The sequence below is a fragment of the Pleurodeles waltl genome, chromosome 2_2 (genome assembly GCF_031143425.1).
Source record: "Pleurodeles waltl isolate 20211129_DDA chromosome 2_2, aPleWal1.hap1.20221129, whole genome shotgun sequence".
Classification (NCBI taxonomy): Eukaryota; Metazoa; Chordata; class Amphibia; order Caudata; family Salamandridae; genus Pleurodeles; species Pleurodeles waltl.
The window spans coordinates 472,215,859-472,234,003 of NC_090439.1; the positions used below are offsets into that span (position 1 = coordinate 472,215,859).

General features: G+C 50.1%; 1 protein-coding gene across 2 annotated transcripts in view; it reads left to right on the plus strand.

Annotated features, from left to right (window-relative positions):
- The window catches only part of LPIN2 (lipin 2), a 599,770-nt gene that overhangs the window by 521,486 nt on the left and 60,139 nt on the right, over positions 1–18,145 (plus strand). For both annotated transcript variants that reach the window (XM_069219965.1, XM_069219964.1), the window contains exon 18: positions 714–828. In XM_069219965.1, coding sequence (XP_069076066.1) covers positions 714–828 — 115 coding nt within the window. The remainder of the gene's footprint in view (positions 1–713; positions 829–18,145) is intronic.

Below are 18,145 nucleotides of genomic sequence, written 5' to 3' on the forward strand. Positions count from 1 at the left end.
CCATATCCTCTTCATCCTCCCATATATATGGCCCCTCTAAATTCATTATCATCAAATTATGCACAACCCTTACACATTATCCACATGCCAGTGAATGTTCTATATCTCTACTATGTCTTTTGTAACTTATGATGCCTATGATCATGTCTCATCATACAAAGTTCTTGTTTTTCTATTATTGTGTTGTGGTTTTGTGTATGAAACTCAATAAAAAAGGTATCCATCAAAAGAACAAGTTACACACCTTTGGTAGTGCTCTTTCTGTTGAATATTCTGCCTAATCGCAAATTACCCACCGCTTTTTCCATCCTCCCCATTCTGTGTAATGGACACGCTCTTCATTTAAAAAGGTCCCAATTTAGCAATCTGCACACTGGTCTTTCCAATCTGTAGATGGGCTTCCCATCTATGGGCCTGGTCAAGCGGCTGAAACGTGGAAAGGAGGCTTGTTTATGTGGCTCTGTTCTTCACTTCTACAGTAGAATGAACTCTGTACTGACGGCATGGTATCACCTACTGGCGTACTCAAGTGCTGTTTTATGTTTTCCCGGATCGATTCTTGCCCCTTGGGATATTCACTAGATGAGGAATTAGCAGTCAAATAGAGTATCCAGCAGAAAGACTATTACCAAAGGTAACTAGCTTGTTTATCATGTCTTCACATACATTATATTAGAGATCGCCTTCTGTAAGACTCTTTTCTTCTGTTTCAGGGAGGTAATAGAAAAGAAACCAGAGAAATTTAAGATTGAATGTTTAAATGACATCAAGAGTTTATTTTCTCCCTGCAACCAACCTTTTTATGCTGCCTTTGGTAACCGACCCAACGTAAGTATGCAGAGATATGAAAAATTGACTGCTTGTTACATGAAATCAGCTTGTGAAGATAATACCTTGACATTTGATAGCTTCTGAATAAATCTTCGGCTGGAAGCAGTTCAGTTTGGATGGCCTGGAATTGTGAAGAAAGGTGGCACATTCTTTGCCTTTTAAAGATATATGTTGAATCTAAGTAAGTTAATATCTGGGTGGAATTTACAAATGTCGAAGGAAATAAATGTTCCTGCACATTGTTTGCAGTTGTTACCGTTTTCACCATTGTGATAATTTCAGTATTGGAAGAATTGAGCTTATGAATGTAAAAGAAGCCTTTGGTGCTGTGAGGATGATATATCTTGAGACCAGAAAAAACACTCAGTGGTACTCACAAGGAATTGTTCTGAGAATGTTATCCCATCCCCAGAACTAGGCCTTTTGGACCCAGTAAGGCCCGTTCCCCCAAGAGCATTTTCCAAGCATTCATTAGCTAGAAAGGCTGCAGACATTCTGGAACTAATGCTGCCCTCAGTAAAAATTAAATCAGAAATTCGCACAGAAGTCCCACAGACCACACATTGGAGGCACTTTTTTCAATTTATGAGACTCTTAGACCCTGTACTAGCTTCATGGACAAAGCTATCCTTATCCCCAGCCATTAATAGGTCAATTGCCAGGAGGTATAGACTGGTCCCGGGGTGACCCTAAATTTTTGCCAGAGCAACCTTCCCCAGAAATCCTTGTTATTCAGGCCTCATCCTCTTTTCTCCTGTCCCCGGCTGTGATGACAAGACACCAGCCTGGAGGTGCACAGTGACCTGCTGGGTGGCGGTCTGGTGAGAAGACTGCATGTCATGGAGTGGCGTGGGGTGCTGGGCCTTACCCCTCCAGTGAGAGGAGCCGGTTAAGCTGAGAGCACGGAGGGGCTAGAGGTGCCAAGCGGCCGTGGTGCCTGGAATCTCTGACAAGGCCTGGAGCGTCCTGGGCTAGAGCAACAGCCATAGACAGCTGTGAGCTGCTGGGCATGGCTGAAAACACTGGAGCTGTGGCATGTACCTGGAGGCTGCTGGGTGACCGACCAGTGCTGCAAACAACGCATCAGTCAACGAGCTGCACCCCCAACCATTGGTGGATATAGAGAGTGGAGGGACAACGAACTGGGAATCGCCCCCTAGTGCCCCCTCCCCCCACATTGTCCAGCATAGACATGACCGGCCCAGGCCTGGGGTATGCAGCGAGGAGCAATAACAGCCAGCCCCGGGTCACCTTGATGATAGATCAGTAGTACCCCTGGGGTCTGATTCTGCCAGGCACTGTGTGGAGCCCCTGTGGCGCAGGTGGCAGGGCGAGGTGACCAAACAGGCTGACCTATGAGGGGGTTCAATAGTGACCACCAGTAAGGGGAAGGTTTGAAGACCCACAATTCATAAGGGAACGCTCCCCTGGGGCTTCACGTGAGACTAGGCCACCAAGGGCCCTACACTGAAGATCACCATAAGGTGTGTTGCCAAATATTCTCTTCCCTGCACCCAATGATTGATACCATAGAGAGAGGCTCGTGGATGAGGGCAGCTGGGTCCCTGATGAGACATTCGAGAAGGGACGACTTGGCTTCCCAGCACCCCCGCCCCCCAGACAAGCAAGCATATAGTGTTAAGACTTGACAGCTGACACTACTCCTGTCTTTCTCCCAGTACAGTGCTGTGCCGAGTGCAAGGCGGACTGGCACCTTTGCATTGACTCTGCCGAGGCCTGACTCTCCGGCAGTAATGAGACGCTAGTTAGGCTTCCGAGACATACCAGCTACACCAAGGGCCATGGTCCACAATCGGGGCTTTAAACCTGTGTAGGAGGCTGGACTGGCTTGTAGTGAGTACCAAGGGGTACTTGCACCTTGCACCAGGCCCAGTTATCCCTTATTAGTGTATAGGGTGTCTAGCAGCTTAGGCTGATAGATAATGGTAGCTTAGCAGAGCAGCTTAGGCTGAACTAGGAGACGTGTGAAGCTACTACAGTACCACTTAGTGTCATATGCACAATATCATAAGAAAACACAATACACAGTTATACTAAAAATAAAGGTACTTTATTTTTATGACAATATGCCAAAGTATCTTAGGGTGTACCCTCAGTGAGAGGATAGGAAATATACACAAGATATATATACACAATAGCAAAAATATGCAGTATAGTCTTAGAAAACAGTGCAAACAATGTATAGTTACAATAGGATGCAATGGGGAAACATAGGGATAGGGGCAACACAAACCATATACTCCAAAAGTGGAATGCGAACCACGAATGGACCCCAAACCTATGTGACCTTGTAGAGGGTCGCTGGGACTATTAGAAAATAGTGAGAGTTAGAAAAATAACCCTCCCCAAGACCCTGAAAAGTGAGTGCAAAGTGCACTAAAGTTCCCCTAAGGACAAAGTAGTCGTGTTAGAGGAATAATGCAGGAAAGACACAAACCAGCAATGCAACAACTGTGGATTTCCAATCTAGGGTACCTGTGGAACAAGGGGACCAAGTCCAAAAGTCACAAGCAAGTCGGAGATGGGCAGATGCCCAGGAAATGCCAGCTGCGGGTGCAAAGAAGCTTCTACTGGACAGAAGAAGCTGAGGTTTCTGCAGGAACGAAAAGGGCTAGAGACTTCCTCTTTGGTGGACGGATCCCTCTCGCCTTGGAGAGTCGTGCAGAAGTGTTTTCCCGCCGAAAGGACGCCAACAAGCCTTGCTAGCTGCAAATCGTGCGTTTGGCGTTTTTGGACGCTGCTGGGGCCCAGGAGGGACCAGGAGGTCGCAAATTGGACCTGAAGAGAGAGGGGACGTCGAGCAAGACTAAGAGCCCTCACTGAAGCATGTAGCACCCGGAGAAGTGCCAGAAACAGGCACTACGAGGATGCGTGAAACGGTGCTCGCCGAAGTTGCACAAAGGAGTCCCACGTCGCCGGAGACCAACTTAGAAAGTCGTGCAATGCAGGTTAGAGTGCTGTGGACCCAGGCTTGGCTGTGCACAAAGGATTTCCGCCGGAAGTGCACAGGGGCCGGAGTAGCTGCAAAGTCGCGGTTCCCAGCAATGCAGCCCAGCGAGGTGAGGCAAGGACTTACCTCCACCAAACTTGGACTGAAGAGTCACTGGACCGTGGGGGTCACTTGGACAGAGTCGCTGGATTCGAGGGACCTCGCTCGTCGTGCTGAGAGGAGACCCAAGGGACCGGAAATGCAGCTTTTTGGTGCCTGCGGTTGCAGGGGGAAGATTCCGTCGACCCACGGGAGATTTCTTCTGAGCTTCTGGTGCAGAGAGGAGGCAGACTACCCCCACAGCATGCACAAGCAGGAAAACAGTCGAGAAGGCGGCAGGATCAGCGTTACAGAGTTGCAGTAGTCGTCTTTGCTACTATGTTGCAGGTTTGCAGGCTTCCAGCGCGGTCAGCGGTCGATTCCTTATCAGAAGGTGAAGAGAGAGATGCAGAGGAACTCGGCTGAGCTCATGCATTCGTTATCTAAAGTTTCCCCAGAGACAGAGACCCTAAATAGCCAGAAAAGAGGGTTTGGCTACTTAGGAGAGAGGATAGGCTACTAACACCTGAAGGAGCCTATCAGCAGAAGTCTCTGACGTCACCTGGTGGCACTGGCCACTCAGAGCAGTCCAGTGTGCCAGCAGCACCTCTGTTTCCAAGATGGCAGAGGTCTGGAGCACACTGGAGGAGCTCTGGACACCTCCCAGGGGAGGTGCAGGTCAGGGGAGTGGTCACTCCCCTTTCCTTTGTCCAGTTTCGCGCCAGAGCAGGGGCTAAGGGGTCCCTGAACCGGTGTAGACTGGCTTATGCAGAATTGGGCACATCTGTGCCCAAGAAAGCATTTCCAGAGGCTGGGGGAGGCTACTCCTCCCCTGCCTTCACACCATTTTCCAAAGGGAGAGGGTGTCACACCCTCTCTCAGAGGAAGTTCTTTGTTCTGCCATCCTGGGCCAGGCCTGGCTGGACCCCAGGAGGGCAGATGCCTGTCTGAGGGGTTGGCAGCAGCTGCAGTGAAACCCCAGGAAGGGCAGTTTGGCAGTACCAGGGTCTGTGCTACAGACCACTGGGATCATGGGATTGTGCCAACTATGCCAGGATGGCATAGAGGGGGCAATTCCATGATCATAGACATGTTACATGGCCATATTCGGAGTTACCATTGTGAAGCTACATATAGGTAGTGACCTATATGTAGTGCACGCGTGTAATGGTGTCCCCGCACTCACAAAGTTCAGGGAATTGGCTCTGAACAATGTGGGGGCACCTTGGCTAGTGCCAGGGTGCCCTCACACTAAGTAACTTTGCACCTAACCTTTACCAGGTAAAGGTTAGACATATAGGTGACTTATAAGTTACTTAAGTGCAGTGTAAAATGGCTGTGAAATAACGTGGATGTTATTTCACTCAGGCTGCAGTGGCAGGCCTGTGTAAGAATTGTCAGAGCTCCCTATGGGTGGCAAAAGAAATGCTGCAGCCCATAGGGATCTCCTGGAACCCCAATACCCTGGGTACCTCAGTACCATATACTAGGGAATTATAAGGGTGTTCCAGTAAGCCAATGTAAATTGGTAAAAATGGTCACTAGCCTGTTAGTGACAATTTGGAAAGAAATGAGAGAGCATAACCACTGAGGTTCTGATTAGCAGAGCCTCAGTGAGACAGTTAGTCACTACACAGGTAACACATTCAGGCACACTTATGAGCACTGGGGCCCTGGGTTACCAGGGTCCCAGTGACACATACAACTAAAACAACATATATATACAGTGAAAAATGGGGGTAACATGCCAGGCAAGATGGTACTTTCCTACAACCTGTGCAAGCAAATAATCTGGACAAATACACACAACCAATGGCTACCTCCAACAAGGTGGGTCAAGCACCAGGGGGTGGAGAAAGTGGCCGGGAGACCCAACCTGAGAGCGACCCTTCGCTACGCTAAATCATGGCAACCCTAAGGGAACTTAAGGGTACAATCAAGCCAAAACTTGATGCTGGCGCAGTCTGTCAACCTCCTACATGCAGACCTTCGGAAAGTTACTGAAAAAGTCACAGGGGGCGGAAGCACAAATAAATGGACTTTATTCTACAGCGAAACGAGTGGAAGAGCAGGTCCGCACCCTGACAAAGCAGCAAACAATTATGACAGCCAGATTGGAAGACCAAGAGGGGAGAGTAAGGTGTAACAATATCCCCAGGGTGGGGGTCTCAGAGGGGGTGGAAGGGCCAGGTGCTGATCTCTTTTTGGAAGACCTAATCCTAAACACGCTCTGCCCCAAGAGACTGTTCAACTTATTTTCTATCGAGCAGGCCCGCCGGACCCATGCTCTCCGCCACTGGACCCATGCTCTCCGCCACCGGACTCGTGCTTTCTGCCAAGAACCATAAGCACTAGGATCTTCAACTAAAGGGACGGAGATGTGTTCATCCCAGCTGCTTCACATATGGTGATTCTCCACTTGGAGAATACAATCATTTGAATCTTTCCGGATTGCACCCTACAGGTGCAACGACAGAGGTGCAGCTTTGCAGAAGTTAAGAAAGCCCTTAGGGCTTAAGAGATAAAGTATATGATATTGTGCCCGGCTGCTAGTGATGACTGAAGGCAAAACGTGGCATTTCGCTACCCCAGGGAAGGACTGGGAGTGGCTCGAGGGATGATGAGTAGCAAGCCAGAAAGATACCAGGGAACTGAGAGTTCCACACCCTAGAAGTACTCCTAAGAGTGGGGGCCTGTACTCCCCAGAGAAACAACAAACTCCAGACTTGCCCATGGACATGTAGGAGACTGGCCAATGGGGCTTTTGTGGTATTAGTAATGCATGTAGGGAGGTTATGGTAAAGAACTTGTTACTGGAAGGCCAGGTTGTAGACCAGGGGTGGTTACCTGGAGGTGCTGGGGGTGAGATAAGCATTGGCCATAAAGAGCACCAATTTGTTCAGGCTGCTTTTTAACTCTGCAAATGGGGACACTGTGTTTGCTTGATAATCCTGATGTTTGACGGTACAGCGGTGGTAGCCCATTTGCGTTACTTACTGTTACTACTGGAGCAACAGGCACTCTACAAGTTTGGGTGGTGGGTGCTTTTGAACTCACACTGCAGGGCAGCAGGGAAGGGGAGTTTGGTAGTATGTGTCAACTGTTCATCTAAGGTGTTAGCATTGGAAAGGGGACATGGACTGGGAGAACACCTCACAAGAAAAAGAAGGGGCACATGCCTGTAGGGGTCCAACCTAAAATAGACTGTGAAAATGTTTACCGTGGCTGCAGCATCCACACGACGAGCACAAAGGAGGCTTAATATATGGTCATGTAATGTCAGTATCTCAGGGGGGAAAATCAAACGTACGCTAGTGCTTCAACACTTGCGTCAACATGCCAGTGATGTGATGCTCATCCACGAAACGCAGCTCCGGGGGAACCATTATCAGGCTCTTAATAGATTTGTTTATAATCCCCTGGTCTATGCAGGATATACAACCGACCCACCAGGGGGAGCATTATTTTCAAAATCTCAGTCCCCCTTATTCCTCCCCCTACGTGGCATGACCCCCTGGGGTGCTTCGTGGATGTAACAGGTACATGGGAGGAGCTCACGTGTTGTGGGCCTTGTGGATCTATGAAGGGAAAACAACCCAGCTCAGAGGCAATATACTTACTTTTCATCCACGCATGACAGTTTGTCACACCTTGATTACATACGCAACTCACAAGAATAAACAGCTTGCAAGCAGTGGCCCACCATGCTAGGGTATTTCAAGTCCCTCCCTGGTAGGGGTCATGTTCTCAGGACCTCTATGTAACTGGCTTCTTCACCCTAGTATAGACCCATGGTATGTCTGGGTTGAGGATATTAGTGAAAAGCTTAGACAGGGGACATACTCCTACTTTGAAAAAAACGGGGGACAGTAGATTCACCCTGCACCCTGTGGCAAGCATACAAGATGGGGGTGCGGGGGCAGGTCCAGGCCTTAACAGGAGGTAAAAATAAAGAAAAAAGGATTGGACTGTGAAGCCATAGAGTGAGATATCACAGCACTGGAGGCCAGAGCATCCGCTGACGCCACAGCAGCAGCTGTCACCAATTGCGTCTTCGACAGCCAGACTTGCATACACTGGCAGAAAATACGTCAAAGAACTGTGTACTGGCGATTCAGCGCCAACTCTACTATGTGGGGGGCAAAGCTGGTAAATTACTAGCCTGGTTGGAGAGAAGGGAAAGGGACCGTTCGTGGGTATTGGCAGTCGAGGATGCAGCTGGGGGTCATACAGACGACTAGTACTGCATTAGCCGATACTATTGCTGCCTACTATGAGCAGCTCTATAATACTGGAATGACAATGACGGACAAAGACTGCGAGGATTTCCTAAAGGATATTGCCCTACAGACACTCACATGGGAAGAACGGGAGGCCTTGAAGGCACATCTTACTGCTGAAGGGCTTGTACAACCTATCCGTGGGATACAGTCAGGGAAGGCTGCTGGGCCAAATAGTTTGCCCATTGAGCTCTATAAGTGGGGTAGCAAATAAAGTAGCTAAGCCAATGCTGGACTTGTTTCTTGCAGCACGATCAGATGGCAGCCTGCCAGTAGACCAGCGGATTGCAACTATTATCATCCACAAAAATGGCAAACCACCGACGGACTGTGGACTGTGGACACACAGGCCCATATTCCTGCTCAGTGTTGAAGGTCCTGGCGACTAGACTACGCAAGGTCATAGCATCACCTATATACCTGACCATTTCGGTTTTATGCCACATCAAAGTACCCACCTTAATTTACAATGACTCTGTGGAATGCTCCACATGACACATCCGTCGTGGATGGAGCAAGCGGTGGTGATGGCCCTAGACGCCAAAATGGCATTTGACAGCATTCAGTGGGTTTACCACTTTGCTTCACTCAAGAGGCAAGGCTTTGGGCCCCAGTTCTGTGGATGGGCCATACATCCTGTCCCCCATTGTAGGATGCAGGCATGGAGCACCATATAGAGAGTACAGTGGATCCCCAATTGGTTTACAAGGCAAAAGTAGATAATACTAACTCACTCCTTTGTGTTAATGTGGGAAAGCAGTTAGGCTTATCAGAGGGCAGTGCTAAGCATTTGTTGTACTCACAGAGGCAACATATGAGACACACACTCAAAGAATACATCTGAGACGAATTTAGAAAAATAACACTTTTTATATATTCTTTTAAGCCACGAACTTTGGTAAAGAGTAAGTTCTGCATTTTATTTTATTATTATTAGTTTTTTTTTTTATATATCAACATTTCGCAGGTAATTGAATGGTCAAACCTGGGCATTTTTACGTGCAATGCAGTCCTATGGAAGGAAAAGTCCGTGATGCATAAAAATAGTTAGTTGGTTTCAGGGGTTCACCTTCAGGTTTCGAAGTTGTATTTGGCCAAGGGCCAAAGCATTACCAGCAGTTCGTCTAGAGGCGCACCCGGAGCACGGTGCTGGTGAGGCTATAGCTAGCTGGATGTGCTGCAGTGAAGGAGGGGCTACCTAGAAACAGGCTGCACAGGGGGACTTTGGGACAAGTCCGAGATCTCCCAGATGGGGCGTTGGGTAGCAAGGGACATTGGAGCAAGGAGGAAAAACCATTCTTCAGGATCCAGGCAAGCCAGCTTGGATCCAGAGTGGTTAGGGCGGCTGGGCCTGGTGCGCAAAGATGCTCCTCATGGTTTGGGACAAACAGCTGCCAAGGTGCAAAATCAGGACAGGAGGGTGGTCATGTCCGCCATCTGGAGAAACATGGGTCGTATAACAAAGGCAGCTAGGCCTTTGAAGCTTCCCATCCTGGAATGTACATCCTGCATGGGGGAGGTGTGGTCACCTATGTCCAGAGCAGGCTTTGTTCCTGGCCTCCGAGAGTGCAGGCTATCACCTTAAGAGATCAGAAACGTGTCTAGGGTGGCTGAGCTGTTAAAGACCAGTCAGTCAACACACTAGCAGTCAGGTTTTCAGGGGGCACCTTTATGGTGCCATCTGTGTCCATGTATTATTAAATCCATCATTGAATTCAGTGAGGGTTCATTAATCTGAGATGTTTGATACTAAACACTCGGTTCAGAGAAGCCTTTGTGTAGCTGGGGAACTTTTTTTTTTTAACCAGTGTCCAGCACATGCATTTAAAATGGCTTTCCTGCACACTTTGTCTAAGAATCAACAGACATAGTAGTGGCATATTTGCTTATGCATATATGCCTTCACTTGTAATATAATGCACCCTGCCTTAGGGCTGAAGGCCTGCTGTAGGGGCGTCTTGCAGATATTGCAGGCAGTGTTTTAGGGGACATGGCACACAAGTGTGTGCTGTGTTGTGTTTTCAAGTTTGGGAGAACCTTGTCACGCAGCCTGCAATGGCAGTCTGCATAAGTTTGTTGCTCAGTCCCTCAGAGTGGCACAAGTTGTGCTGCAGCTCTGAAGGGGCCCTCTTCAGTACCCATGCCCTAGGTACTAGTGGTACAATTTACTAGTGACTTACAGAGGTGCCAAAGGGCCTGGTCACTTGCGGACCAAGTGACTTGGTGTCTTGTTTTGCAGAAGGAACACTGGCACTGGGGACCTGGTTAGCAAGAAACCAGTTCACTTTAGTAAAAGTTGTATCTAAAACCTGGGCAGAAAGTGGGGGTAGGGGAGTACTGTATCCAGAACCCAGCTCCCTACACCAATGATATTTGCAGTGGCACTAGAACTGCTAGCGGCCTGGATTCATCTAGATCCATTATTTCAGGGAGAGTGGACGTTTGGAGGATAGGAGGAACGCATCTCTTTCTGTTAATAGGATATTCCAGATATTTGATATTTTTGGGAGCCACTCTGGATACCGAATTGATTGGAGTAAAACACTAGTATTTCCCTTGGCTGGTGGTCCTACACCTCCCAGCTGACTGCACGGCCCTAGTGGCATTAGAAGGCTTCCAGCATCTGGGAATATGTCACTGAAGACATGCAAGAATTTCTGCACCAGAATCTGTTCCTCCAATTAGATGGGCTCCGACGAGATCTGACCCATTGGAGGACCCTACCTTTTTCCGCTCATGGACAGAGCAGTGCTAGAAAAAATGTTGACTCTCCTGCGCCTTGTCTATGTCCTCCAAAATATGCCATTCCAGATTCCCCCAGAGTTCTTTAGGAAAGTTGCCCATGAAGTTTGCCTACTGCTCTGGAATGGCGGGCCCCGCGCATTGCACTGAATAAGTCACAGATGGGAGTGTATGGCAGCGACCTGACCGTACCAGATATCTTGAAGTATTATTGTCAATCAGTCAATCAATCAATCATTAAATTTATAAAGGGCGCTATGTACCCGTTAGGGTTTCAAGGCGCTGGGGGGGGGGGGCAGCTGCTATTGGTCGAAGAGCCAGGTCTTGAGGAGTCTCCTGAAGGTGAGGAGGTCCTGGGTCTGGCGCAGGGGGGTCGGGAGGGAGTTCCAGGTCTTGGCGGCGAGGTAGGAGAAAGATCTGCCGCCGGAGATCTTGCGTTGGAATCGGGGAACGATGGCAAGGGAGAGGTTGGCAGAGCGGAGCTGGCGGGAGGGGATGTAGAAGTTGAGTCTGCTGTTCAGGTAGGCGGGTCCGGCGTTGTGCTGTGCTTTGTGCACGTGGGTGAGGAGTTTAAAGGTGATCCTCTTGTCCACAGGGAGCCAGTGGAGGTCCTTCAGGTGGTGGGAGATGTGGCATCGGCGGGTTATGTCGAGGATCAGGCGGGCGGATGCGTTCTGGATGCGTTGGAGTCATTGGATGTCTTTTGCTGGGATGCCTGTGTAGAGTGCGTTGCCGTAGTCAAGTCTGCTACTGACGAGGGCCTGGGTCACTGTTTTTCTGGTTTCCGTCGGGATCCACTTGTAGATTCTACGGAGCATGCGAAGGGTGTTGAAGCAGGAGGAGGAGACTGCGTTGACCTGTTTGGACATGGTGAGGGCGGAGTCGAGGATGAAGCCGAGGTTGCGTGCTTGGTTGGCTGGAGTAGGGGGGGGTCCCAGTGCGGTGGGCCACCAGGAGTCGTCCCAGGCCGAGGGGGTGCGTCCGAGGATGAGGACTTCCGTCTTGTCAGAGTTTAATTTCAGGCGGCTGTTTCTCATCCATTCGGCAATGGATTTCAATCCCTCGTGGAGGTTGGCTTTGGCGGTGTGTGGGTCATTGGTGAGGGAGAGGATGAGCTGGGTGTCGTCAGCGTAGGAGAGGATGCTGAGGTTGTGCTGACGGGCCAGTTGTGCGAGGGGTGCCATGTAGACGTTGAACAGTGTTGGGCTTAGCAAGGAGCCTTGGGGGACGCCGCAGATGAGGTTGGTGGCTTCGGAGTGGAAGGGTGAGAGTCGGACTCTCTGGATTCTGCCGGAGAGGAATGAGGAGATCCAGTTGAGGGCTTTGTCTTGTATTCCGGCTTCGTGGAGACGAGTTAGTAGGATGCGGTGGCAGACCGTATCGAAGTTCCTTGCTGTCGTGTGTGTTGTTGTTTAAGCGTTCTGTGAAGTGGGAGCGTTTGGCGAGTCTAATAAGTTGGTGGTGCTTGCGGGTAGCTTCCTTGTGGGTTGCCAGGCTGTCGGGTGTGCGCTCGAGACGCCATTTTTTCTTAAGTTTCTGGCAGGGGCGTTTGGAGGTGATCAGTTCGTCTGTGAACCAGGCTTCTTTTTTCTTTTCTTGGTTGACGGTGGGCCTCTTGAGTGGTGCGAGGGTGTTGGCGCAGTTGAGGATCCACTGTTGGAGGTTGATGGCGGCGGAGTCCGGGTCGGTCGGTCGGTCGGTGGGTTCTTGGCGAGGGTGTTGGTTAGTTGGTCCTCGGTGACTTTGCTCCAGCGGCGGCACAGCGTTAGTGGGGTGCGGTGGTGTTCGGTGTTTTTCTTAAATGAGAAGTGGACGCAGTGGTGGTCGGTCCAGTGGAGTTCGGTGGTGTGGCTGAAGGAGATGTGGTTGCTTGCAGTGAAGAGTGGGTCTAGGGTGTGACCGGCGATGTGGGTGGGTGTGTTGACCAGTTGTCTGAGTCCGAGGTTGGAGAGGTTGGTGGTCAGTGATGCGGTGTTGGCGTTGTTGTTGTTCTCCAGGTGGAAGTTGAGGTCTCCAAGGAGGATGTAGTCCGTTGAGATGAGGGCGTGGGTGCTTGCGAGGTCGGAAATGGTGTCACTGAAGGGGGTTCTTGGTCCTGGAGGTCGGTATATGAGAGTTCCTCTGAGGGTAGTGTTGGGGTCCGTGTGGATCTGGAAGTGAAGGTGTTCAGCTGTCTTGAGGGTGTCGCCCGTGTGGGTGTGGATCTTGAGGGTGGCTTTGTGGACGATGGCTATTCCTCCACCAATTCCGTTGGTGCAATCTCTTCTGGTGATTTTGTAGCCCCCAGGGATGGCGATGGCGATGTCTGGGGCCGAGGAGTCGTTCCACCATGTTTCGGTCAGGAAGGCTACGTCTGGGGTGGTGGTGTCGAGCAGGTCCCAGAGCTCAATGGCGTGCTTTCGTGCGGATCGTGTGTTGAGGAGGATGCAGTGGAGGTGGTTGGTGTTGGTTGTTGCAGGCTTCCTTGTTCTGTTGCAGGTGAAGTTGCAGGTGCGGCAGGAGAAGGATCCTTTGGTGTGCTTCGGAGTGGCCTGGAAGCAGGCTGTGGAGGAGCCAGGATTAAGGGCGAGGAGTTTGCTGGCTGAGTAGCGAAGGCTGGTGGTGCGGGGGGCGTGCGGGCCAGGGGGGGTGGCGCTGGGCACGGTCCAGGCGCGGACGGGCTTGCCTCTGGCGCACCCGCTGCGCGGACGCGCAGCGCCAGCCATTAAGAAAGGAGGCGGGAGGGAGCGGCGAATGGGGGCGTGAGGTGGGCGGGGCCGCAGGGAGGCAGCGGCAAGGGGGAGCGCCTAAGGGGCGAAAACCAGGTTAAACAAGGCACAATATGACAAAAATAAGGCACAATATGGTAAATGGTACAAAATACAATCGGAGTACAGCAATCAGAAGGGGCACAAATGGGGGCAAGAGCACAAGGAGGCAAGGCGCTGAAAAGTAGAAAACACTTACAGATACGGCGAAAAGCGGCAGAGAGCACACGGGTCTAGCGAAGCTTACCAGAGCCCACTAGACACCAGGGATGAGGCGCAGGAGGATGCATGCGGGTGGAGGAGGGCCTCGAACACGCTAGCAGCAGCGTGGGCGGGGGTCAGGGGCACGAGACAGCAAGGTGGTGCTGCGGACGTAGGGGGCGAGCTCTAGACCAAAATAAAGACCAATTGTGCATCACAACTAGTAGTGGTCAGTGACTGGATTTTCTCAGACCACCAGAAACCAGCCTATCGCGTGGACAGGGAGGTCATGTGCTGCAGGAGGCATGAGATGGTCCTGTACTGGAGGAAGCGGAAGCTGGAGTGTACCCTCCCGAGACATACTCAGACAGTAGTTAGGGTATGGAGGGCGGCCATGAATTATTTGGGTTGGAGGGGTAAACTGTCTAGTATGACACCACTGTGGGACAGTGACCTGATGGGTGGCTTACCGGGATTCTGAAGTGGGAGCTGATTGGTATAGAGCACTAGGGAAATGTCTGGCGAGATCCGGCCCTAGTGCAATTTGAGATCCTCCGTCACAAATTTAAAATGGCTGAGTCCGCGAAATATAGGTACCATTAATTGCAGCACGCCCTTCGCTGTCATATAGTGGAGGAGGAGCAACTTCCCGAAGCATCCCCTCTTGAAGATCGCCTCTTGACAAAGCACAAACCAGAGAAGGCGATTTCGTGATCCATAGAAAACTGGTTAACAACTCCACTGATCTGTTGGTGATACTGAGAGAGACCTTGGGTGGGGACCTGGGTAAGATTGGGGATGAAGACTGGGTGGAGGCCCTCCTGAGCCCAAGGGACATTGCATTCCATTCCCGGCTTCGGCTAGTGCAACTTAGGATACCACACAGGTCCTACTACTTGAGGACCCTCCTCTACAAGATAGACAGAGAGCACTTGTCACTATATCTTAGGGGGTGCGACTAGGATGGTACCTTCTTTTGCATCCTACAGGAATGTCCTGTAATATCCATATATTGGAAGAAGGTGGCATATGGCCAGGGTTCTCTCTTATGAGGTTCCCTTAGATTACAAATGCCTTCTTTTGATATTGGGGATAAATCCTAGTTGCAGTATCTGGCTGGTGGTAATAGCAGGTGTGGCCAAACGCAATATTGCTAGGAATTGGTACAGGACGACTCTTCCTCCCCAAGATGCAGGATTGGGAGTCTGACCTAGACTGGTGACAAGGGGCAGAGCAGGTGATATACCAAAGAAGGGGTTGTCCTAAAAATTTGAAGAAGATATGGGGGGCCTTCTGTGACTTTAGAGACCGCTGATAAAAGATTGCACTGTAAAAGGAACGTGTGTTTTTTTTTCAGTTGAGCCACGATCTATCCTGTTGTGTGTACAAGAATGCGCTGTAAAAGCACAACAATTGATATGTATGTTTGCTTGTCCGTCTGCATGTTAACCCTCATTGCTTTGTCTGACACTCAATGCTTGGCATCATTTCTGTGCTACAATTGTATTATGAGCGATGTTCGAATAAAAACATTTTTTTTTTTTTTAAATCGAGGCTTGGGCCAAGCAGATCTTTGCAACATGAAGCATGGCACTAAAGTCCCTAAATGCTACAGGCATACTAGTGCACTATATACATACACTGTGCGATATGGCAGGCACTCTCTGTAGGAGGCTGGCCTGGCTTATAGTGGGTACCTTATGGTACCTACACCTTGTGCCAGGTCCAGTTATCCCTTATTAGTAGATTAGTAGTGTTCTAGCAGCTTAGGCTGATAGAGGTAGCTATAGCAGAGCAGCTTAGGCTAAACTAGGAGACATGCAAAGCTCCTACTATACCCCTTATATCATATTGCACTGTATCATAAGAACCACAATACTCAGAGTTACTAAATATAAAGGTACTTTATTTTAGTGACAATATGCCAAAAGTATCTCAGAGGGTATATACTCACTTAGGAGGTAAGTAAAATACACAAAATATACACACAAACCAAAATCAGGTAAGTAAACAGTTAGAAAAGTAGTGCAAACACTGTAGAAAACAATAGGACGCAATAGGACACAATAGGCCTAGGGGCAACACAAACCATATACTCCAAAAGTGGAATGCGAATCAGAAATGGACCCCAGGCCTAGTGTAGTTTGTAGAGGGTTGCTAGGAGTGTAAGAAAAGTAGGAGTAAAGTTACCCTACTACCCCAGAAAGACAGTAAAGTCGAGATAGGGGATTCTGCAAAGGCATACTGACTGCAAAGCACTGAAGATGGACTCCTGGACCTGAGGACCTGCAAAGGAAGGGGACCAAGTCCAAGAGTCATGCAAGTGTCTGGGGGGGGGGGGGGGGGGGCAGGAGCCCACTAAACCCCGGATGAAGGCTCTCAGCAACACAGAGAGCCCACGCAGAAGCAGACAGCACTCACTGAAGCACTTGAACAGGTATTCAAGAAATCTGAGCATGGCGGTCGTCTCAACACAACTAAAGAAGGTCCCACGAAGCCGGAGGTCAACTCAACGAGTTGGGCAATGCAGGATGGAGTGCTGGAGACCTGTACTGTGCTATGCATAAAGGAAGTCTTGCAAAAGTGCACAGAAGCCCTGGCAGCTGCAGATCACGCAGAACACAGGATTACTGTCTGGTGTGGGGAGGCAAGGACTTACCTCCACCAAATTTGGACAGAAGGACCACTGGACTGTCGGGGTCACTTGGATCCAGCTCCTGTGTTCCAGAGACCACGCTCGTCAAGATGAGAGGGGACCCAGAGGACCGGTGATGCAGAGGTTTGGTGCCCGTGTTAGCAGGGGGAAGATTCTGTCGACCCACTGGAGATTTCTTCTTGGCTTCCAGTGCAGGGTGAAGGCAGACAGCCCTCAGAGCATGCACCACCAGGAAACAGTTGAGAAAGCTGTCAGGATTAGGCGCTACAATGTAGTTGGTAGTCTTCTTGCTACTTTGTTGCGGTTTTACAGGTATCCTGGAGCAGTCAGCGGTTGATCCTTGGCAGAATTTGGACAGAGAAGTGCAGAGGAACTCTGGTGAGCTTTTGCATTCGTTATCTGACGAGAAACCCACAGGAGAGATCCTAAATAGCCCTCAGAGGAGGATTGGCAAGCTAAGCAGGTAAAAGCCTATCAGGAGGGGTTTCTGACGTCACCTGCTGGCACTGGCCACTCAGAGGTCTCCATTGTGCCCTCACACCTCTGCATTCAAGATGGCAGAGGTCTGGGACACACTAGAGGAGCTCTGGGCACCACCCCTGGGGTGGTGATGGACAGGGGAGTGGTCACTCCCCTTTCCTTTGTCCAGTCTCACGCCAGAGCAGGGACTGGGGGATCCCTGAACCGGTGTAGACTGATTTATGCAAGGAGGACACCATCTGTGCCCTTCAAAGCATTTCCAGAGGCCAGGAGAGGCTACGCCCCTTAACACCTATTTCCAAAGGGAGAGGGTGTAACACCCTCTCTCAGAGGAAATCCTTTGTCCTTCCTTCCTGAGACTGGGATGCCCAGGCCCCAGGGGGGCAGAAACCTGTCTGTGGGTTAGCAGCAGTGGTAGCTGCAGAGACAAACCCCAGAGAGCTAGTTTGGCAGTACCTGTGGTCCATGCTGGAGCCCCGGGGATGCATGGGATTGGCACCCCAATACCAGATTTGGCTTGGGGGGACAATTCCATGATCTTAGACATGTTACATGGCCCTGTTCGGAGTTACCATTGTGAAGCTACACATAGATATTGACCTATATGTAGTTCACGCACTCACAAAGTCCAGGGAAATTGCCCTGAACCATGTGAGGGCACCTTGGCTAGTCAGTTTTCCTTTTTCCTGAGGTCTATAGGGCCATACCTTCAGACCACTGGGTCTTACAGATTGTGGAATAAGGGTATACACTGCCCTTCCACTAGTTCCCCACCTATCTGATTACCCGACCCCACAGTGACGGATGCCTCCACCCTGGGGTGGGTTGCTTAGCTCGAAGGACTAGCGATCAGAGGGCTTTGGTCTCCAGAGTTTCACTTAAATCTGCTAGAACTGAAGTTTTTCACCTGGTGCTTAAGGAATTTTTCCCTTCCCGTTGAGGTTGGTCAATCCAAACCTTGAGAGACAATTGCAATATGGTATGTCAACAAACAAGGGGGAGTAAGGTCCCAGGATCTGTTCTGAGTAACCCAGTGAACCTGCTGGTTGCACTAGGGGTCCGTGACTGCTAACAGAATATAATAAAATTAACAGATTAGGTCTCCAGCTTCAGTAATGGCTCTTTGCTGGGGGGTCCTCTCATTCCAGTAATGATTCAC